Source organism: Aptenodytes forsteri, unplaced genomic scaffold (genome assembly GCF_000699145.1).
Source record: "Aptenodytes forsteri isolate BGI_AS27 unplaced genomic scaffold, ASM69914v1 Scaffold167, whole genome shotgun sequence".
NCBI lineage: Eukaryota > Metazoa > Chordata > Aves > Sphenisciformes > Spheniscidae > Aptenodytes > Aptenodytes forsteri.
This window is the reverse complement of record NW_008795926.1, coordinates 1,435,266-1,443,182: the sequence shown is the minus strand read 5'-3', so window position 1 is coordinate 1,443,182 and position 7,917 is coordinate 1,435,266. Positions and strand designations below refer to the sequence as shown.

The 7,917-nt window shown below is 41.4% G+C and overlaps 1 protein-coding gene across 1 annotated transcript in view; it reads right to left on the bottom strand.

Annotated features, from left to right (window-relative positions):
• Positions 1-1,844: 1,844 nt before the first annotated feature.
• Positions 1,845-7,917, bottom strand: part of MTAP (methylthioadenosine phosphorylase) — a 154,268-nt gene continuing 148,195 nt past the window's right edge. The window contains exon 8 of the mRNA XM_009285055.2: positions 1,845-2,805. Within this exon, the coding sequence (XP_009283330.1) occupies positions 2,767-2,805 (39 nt within the window). The 3' untranslated portion in view covers positions 1,845-2,766. The remainder of the gene's footprint in view (positions 2,806-7,917) is intronic.

Here is a 7,917-nt window from a genome sequence, read left to right as displayed (position 1 = left end):
TCCAGCGTCTCACTGCCCTCATCGTAAAAAAATTCTTATGTCCAATCTAAATCTACCACCTTTCAGTTTAAAACTGTTGCCTCTTGTCCTGTCACTACAGACCCTGGTGAAAAGTCTCTCTCCATCTTTCTTAATGAGAATGGCTTTAAATATTGAAAGGCTGCAATAAGGCCTCACTGGAGCCTTCTCTTCTCCAGGCTGAACAACCCCAACTCTCTCAGCCTTTCCTCATAGGAGAGGTGTTCCAGGCTAAAGACCCCAAACTCTCAGCCTTTCCTCACAGGAGAGGTGTTCCATCCCCCTGATCATTTTTGTGGCCCTCTTCTGGACTCACTCCAACAGGTCCGTGTCTTTCTTATGCTGAGGGCTCCAGAGCTGGACGCAGTACTCCAGGTGGGGTCTCACCAGAGCAGAGTAGAGGGGCAGAATCACCTCCCTCGACCTGCTGGCCACGCTTCTTTTGATGCAGCCCAGGGTATGATTGGCCTTCTGGGCTGTGAGCGCACAGTGCTGGCTCATGTCCAGCTTTTCATCCACCAGCAGCCCCTTCTCGGCAGGGCTGCTCTTGATCCCTTCATCCCCCAGCCTGTATTGATACGGGGGGTTGCCCTGACCCAGGTGCAGGACCTTGCACTTGACCTTGTTGAACCTCATGAGGTTCACATGGGCCCACTTCTTGAGCTTGTCCTGGTATCTCTGGATGGCATCCCATCCCTCTGGTGTGTCAACTGCACCACTCAGCTTGGTGTCATCTGCAAACTCAATCCCACTATTTTATGTCATTGATGAAGACACTACATAGTACTGGTCCCAGTACAGACCCTTGAGGGACACCACTTGTCACTGGTTTCCACCTGGACATGTAAATCTTTGGATGTGGCCATCCAGCAAATTCCTTATCCTTACCCAGCATTATCACCTAGCCTTGCATATGACGATGAAGAATTTATACCAGAAATGTCTAATAAAAAACACTAGCTACGGACCTGCTCTGTGCCATGCTGTCCTGTGACACTGTAAGTACTCAGTATCTAAAACAAGAAAATTAATAAAACAATTATCTTTATATGTCACTACAGAATGCAAAAAAAAAGGGGGGGGGGATTGAACATGGAAACACAGAAACAACTTTGTCTTAGAACATCCAAATATGATGGTTTTGGTTTGGCTCCAATCCATTTCACTAAAACTGTCTAGGGGGCAAAGATAACAACAATGAAAACAATTTTTAAGGCCAGCCATCTGATTTGGCTAGATATTAAAGGTAGTAAAAGGCATGTTAGGTCTGTAGCCTTCTTCCTGTCAAGCTTCAAGCCCTGGCTCCTGCAATCTAAGTTCTTTAAAAAAACACCAGAAAATATGGAAAGTTGGTTAAGCTATTTTCCCCAGTATCTGAAAAGCATTTGTACTGTTTTTGCTAGGAAGAATATGTCCAAATCTAAAGGCTTTCACAGCAGGAGACTGTGTCTAACAGAACAAGACTAGCAAGCTAAAAAACTTATGTACCTGCTTTTTTATTTTCATTTGGATTAGTTTTTTTTTTTTTTTTTTCATTACTGTGAGAATCTGTACCTTTCATGTTTCTGATCTTTCCCTTGCTTGGCTTGGATTGCATTCTGATCCATTTCTGTCTCAGCAATCCCTGCTGTTTCAGGGACTTAGAACCTTAAGTTCTAAGCAGCACAGTATTTACTAGAAGTGGTCTTTCTAAAAGTGGTGTTTACAAGGTATTACTACCAGCGTGTTCCATGAATGGCAAAAGCCATTGTCAGACAAAAAAAAAATCCACTCACTAATAACTAGAAGTAAATATAAAAATTAATTTCCACACAGTTTGGAGAAGCATAGGTTTCATTTGTTTTATTTACTAGACAAGAGGCAGCAGATTATTTTATTGAAGTCAAATTGTATTAAAAAATAAAACGCATATGTTCAAAGCACTTGAGCACATTCATCAGTTAAAACAGAAACAAAAACCAGAGTTGTTCAGATCAATGAAGCAGCAAAAGGCCAGCAGAGTGTTCAGGACGCTGGCAGCAAAGTACTTTTCTGTACAGTTCTGTAAGTCACCAAAGTACATCTTCAGGCACAAATTTGGCTTAGGTATTACCTAAGTTTTTTTAATGAGAACATTCATTACACAAGTGCTGCTGTGAAAGAACCACCACAATTACTAAATCATGTTTTCTAACACACAAACAAAAAACACTGCTTTTTTAAAAACATCACTGAAATAAAAAATATGGATAATGTATAAAAATAGTATAATTTTATTTTTAAATTGTCTGTCCAGTTTTTCTGGTATGTTTCTGAAGTGAACTGTAACCATTTGCCTTGTTGAAGGAAATGATGGGAGGCAGAAATAGCAAAGCAAATAGCATATCTGTGAATCTGCTTTCTTAGATCTTATTTTATGAAACTGCAACAGACTATTACCCAGCCTTTCCTTTCTTCCATCAACTAAAAGGTATCACTAAATAGAGGATGACAACTTGCTACTGACTTTTTTCTTCGGCCACTGTCTGATCCAGCTTGACAGTAAAGCTATTCCAAGTTTAAAACATACTCAAAATCTAACTTTAGCCATCTTATACATTATCAAGCATGACAAAGATTGTAAAAGCTGTCTTATACATTATCATCGGTCAAGGTTTACTCCATTCTTTTATGCTTGTAACAATTTTTGAAGATACTATAACCTCTGGAAGTTCGAAAGTGATACACTGTTCCTTGTGAGCACCCAAACTTCAAGGTCCATCCAGGTTGTTACTGCTTTGGCAGGATGACCGAACACTGCACTGTTGTCTGAAATACAAAGTCAAAGTAGATGAATGCTTCCTCTGCCAACGCAGAGCAGAATTACTTTTCAATGAAAAGGCAGACTACACAGCTTCCATTTGGATTACAAACATGTGTAACTCCTTCCATGTGCATCCCCAACTTCCGCCAACACCATGAAAGTTAAAGGAATTACAGGGAGGGCATGCCCTACAACAGTTCAAGGACTTGTCATTACAACTTTTTAAACCTGTGTAACAGGCTTATCGGTATTGAGAACAACAATCATATTGCAGAAGCCCTAAGTTAAGGACTTCAGGCTCACAGGCTACAAATGAAAAATTGTTCAGCTTGTTTTTCGTTTTTAAGGCTAGCATACTGGTTTACATGCATCATTTATAGAAAGCTCTTTACTAATACAATCAGAATGCTCTGAAAATGAAGTTCCTTAAAAAAAAGTGATTTCTACATGTTTCTGCATCAATTTTGAAGTACAGCTATCAAGAACATAAACCCTTCTCTAAAGGTGCACTGATTGGGAGTGAATGAAATACTCATGTTATGCAGGGACAGGCAACTTTGGCATCAGCCACGTTCAAGGGTAGGACCTGAGAAACACTTCAGTCTCGGCTTTCTTGAGAGGTCCTTAGCCCGCAAGGACCACAGTATGTAGACCAATGCAACTACAGTTGAAGTGAAGCCTTGATGAATTTTCCCCCTCCACCTTATTCACCTGAGCCAATTCACTCTAGTCACATAAATATGTTCACTGATTTCACTGAGATATTTTTTGAAGAAGAAAATTACTCAAGAATCTTTACAATATCAGAGCTCTACATACATAAATGATGAATGTCAGTTTCAGTTTGTGATAGACTAGAAAAAATGACTGAAAAATGTTAACCTTTATGCCCTTCAACTTGTTAGCTACCAAACATATTAAAGTCCAAGTATGTCAATGATGAAGTGTGCTAAAACACATCTACAGATACCTTACCCAATCTAAACTATCTCACAGTATTCACTTACCACAGCTCTCTTACCAAAGTACAACATTATTCCTTGCATCAGAGCTCTGACAAACATCGTTTCACATAGACTAGTACAGAAGTTCAAAAAAGGCACGTAATAGCAGCAGGTCTCCTCAAAGAGTCAAGAAGTTTATCTGAGGAGCACTCACAGAAGCTCTGACACCTTACCACAAGCTGATTTTCTTACACCCACACTGTAAGAAAAATCAGTTCTAACATGACATTCCTTTTACCATCCCAGTACAGATTGTCTCCCAGTCCTCATGTGGTTGAACCTTACTGTAATAAAGGTACAGAGCTCAATTCCCAGTTGTTATGAGTTAAAATTCTTTTCAACAAGACAGTTTCTTCTCTCTCACCAATACTTTTCCTAACAAAGATAAAAAAGAACCTACTATATTGGTTCCCTTTTGAAATTGTCCACTGTCACTGATTTGTTTACTTCATTCAGCAATGAGCCCATGTTTTACTTGATCAACTTTTGATATCAGTGCCATGGCTGAAGTTCTTGTTGCCTTTGACGTCCCTTCCAAGTGTCAACTATAGGCAGGCCTGAAAACCATCCCTACATGCCTGCTCTTGCTTCTGGATTCCTTCTTTGTAGCTTGTCCCTGCTTCCAACCCTTGAATGCTGCATTTTCACACCGGAGCTCTGTTTCCTGTTTAGCCTAGTCAGTCTCCTGATTGGTCTTTCTGTGGATCGCTCCTGTGCTTGGAGAATGCTGCCCATAAAGACCTGCCAGCTTTCTGGAGCTCCTTGCCCCTTCAGAGCTGCCTCCCACGAGGTGATACCGACTAGTTCACTGGTTAAACCCAAGTATGCTCACCTGAACTCCAGCATCCGTACTCTGCTACTTGCCTTTCTCGCTCCCCAACAGGATGCTGAACGCCACAATTTCATGAGCGTTACAGCGACAACTGCCAGTGATTACCACCTCACTAAACAACTGTTCTCAGTGAAGAGCAGATCCAGCTGTACATCACCCATGGCTGAACCATCCCATCCAGAAATTTCCCTGACACCAGCCAGAAATCACTTGGACCACTGTGATCAATAGCATCATCTGTATTTCCTGATCTGTGACATAAATACAATGTTGTCATACCCTGTTCTGAAAGAGTAAGGGCTTTGTACCCTGGCCACGCCTCAAAATGACAGACTGTAGGAAGATGCTGTGCCTGCAGAAAAATTTGCTCCAAAATTTTTTTTCAAGCTCATGTAACCTGAGCCTGGAGAATGATCTCTTTTTACAGCAACAGAGCCAGTAAATACTGGCCTAAAGACATCTTAGGCAGTTAAAAAACAGTAACTTTCCAACTACACTTAAACTCACTGGCATATCACAGATGAAAACACACATGAAAAGGAACAGATGGCAGGCAGCCTATCCTTTAGCAGAAAACCAGCCCTTGGACATTTTTGCTTCAACACTCCAGGGTTTCCTAAAGACTACTGTGAGATTCAGAGGTGACACCACTGCATGTGTGTGGGTGGGTGGGATGCATACCTCCATGGGAGGAGACAGATAAATGCAGCTGGGCAAAGAGGCTGCCAGCATATTTTCTCCTGCCTGGTGAAATTCCTCCAGTCGTAGCAGCCAGATTGGAGAGCTCAGAAAGGAAAAGTTGTGTCCATGTAGAGCTTTACGGTTTCACATGCTTCCCCAAACACTAGAAACAGACATCAGCAAATGCCCATGTGAGATGGCCAGCTGAGGCCTGGATATAGGCTGGCATGGCTTTACATCATCAGTGATTGCACAGTACCAGCCGCACTCTTGCTTAGCTCCTCCCTTGTCTGCATTCCTTACCACATTACCACAAGGCATGCAAGAGGCGCTGCCTTGAAGCTCTAGGAAAAGGTGCCTCTAAAAAAGATCAGTTAAAAAAACCCCCATCGTCTGATCTTCAAAGTTTCCAAAGTAAAATACACTTCACATCTACAAAGAGAACAGTTTTTTAGAACTGTTTATGGTTCAACTACACTACAGAGGCACATACATACATACCTCTGCTGTATTGCATAATTGCCTCTCTCCTTATTCATTAACACAGAAGCTTGTGTTAATGAATAATAAAATAATCCTTCATCTACTTTACCACCATTTAATGCCTCAAACAGAAAGATTTTTAGCCTTTCCTGCCCTTCTTAAGTAAAATCAGAGGAAGCCTCCAAAGCTTCAGACTTTCCTGTCACTTTTCCAGAGTCCTTGGTTGTGTTAAATCAGAAACAATTGTGACTCCTACTCTCCTGACATAAAATCTCAAGCCCCACTGCCAATACCTAGTTCCTGTTTCCAGTTCTTCTAATGCATTCAGATCAACTCCCTTTCTCAGTGTATCATCACTCAAACCAAGCCACTGTCAGTGAAGAGCATAAACACATAATAATTGCCATGCCCAAGTGAAACTATCTCAATATTCATCACTGATACCAGGCAGCAGCAGATGCTTAAGAGAAAGAGTGGAAGAAGCTACATTAGACTGGAGTGACCCTTCCTCTGGTGCATCATATTTTCTTCTTTCAGCGAACAGTAGTTCAGGAACTGAGCTGGAGGAAGCACTTGAATCGGTGTTTTAAACAGCTGACAATGAACTGAAAAACGGGTTAGCGTTCATTAAAGGGGAACCTTGCGAACTCAGTGCCAGCTCTTTCCAGTCACCTGCTCTCTCGCTCCTGATGAAGAATCAACACAATCATGCAAGGGAAAGCAACAGGACACTGCTTACTGAAGTACACCTGCCAGAATTGGAGGCAGATCCCTCAGTACCTAAGCAGCATTATATACTTGGGAAATCTAGCTAGATGCTAGAAAAATCTAGCACATTTTTTAGATTATTTGTTCAAACTCTGAGTTTTTTCTATAGCTAGGCATCTATGTTAAACAAAAAGTGTGGCCCAGCCCTCTGAAAATGTTTTCTGTGGATTAGAGAGGAGAAGGAATACTGATTCTGTTGTCTCCCTTATCCATCCATGACACAACTTCCTAAAGACTGCAAAGGGGAAAGGGAAAAGTCAGTTACCTCTCAGAAATGTATAGAGGGGACATTAAAACAGCTGTTTCAGATAACTGGGTGAGGAAGAGTCATAAACATAATCCAAGACCTCCTAATAAAAGGTACGTTTTCTAGTGAAGAATCAGCAAAAGACTCATTTCAAGGATTTGGCTTGGACCTCCACGAACCTGACCTGGTCAAGTATGCTTAAAAGTGTCTGGGGTGAATTTTGCTTAATATGTCTTTCCTTTAGGACACTGACTAAACTAGAGATGAGAGTCACTGACAAGAGAACCATATTGGAACCAAAACTGAAAATTTGATCCCAATCAGAAGACATGAAAGATTTTTACAGCACATAAAGTTCTGTTGATAGTTGAATTTCAGGGACACACTTTCAGGTATATGAAGACATATGTCTGTGCTCACCTTTCTTACCCATTCAGATTTCAGTCAACATAGTGATTTTCAGAGAAGAGAAAGAAAAAACCTAAGAGAGGAGAGAGTCATCAGAAACTGGACTCTCTCAAAAGTTTTCTCAACAGACTTCCTCCTTTTCAGACTGCTGCTGCTTCCACTAACAGAGGTCCTTGTGGCCCACTTCTATCTGCTCTCTGTCTTCCACATTCCAGTTCTCCTTCCCTGTCTTCCACACCATCTCAATGTAATCCTCAGTTGCTCTCGCACTTCACACTCTTGTACTCTTGGAAGTGGCTAGTTGTCACAAAAAGCTTGTCAAGAAGTTGGATAGACATCTAAACTATTTTAACATTATTCTTTCCCTCTATGCTATAGCCAGAAATGAATCTCAAGCATGCCTATGAAATAGGATCTTGTTAGGTCGTGCAGAGAAGAAATGAGAAAGGCAAAAGCCCAGCTAGAACGCAATCTGGCCGCTGTCGTTAAAGACAACAAAAAAAGTTTTTACAAATCTATTAATGCCAAGAAGAGAGCCAAGAAAAATCTCCATCCTTTATTGGATGCGGGGGGGAACATTGTCACCGAGGATGAGGAAAAGGCTGAGGTACTCAATGCCTTCTTTGCCTCAGTCTTTAACAGGCAGAGCATTTATCCTCAGGGTACTCAGCCCCCTGAGCTGGAAGACAGGGAT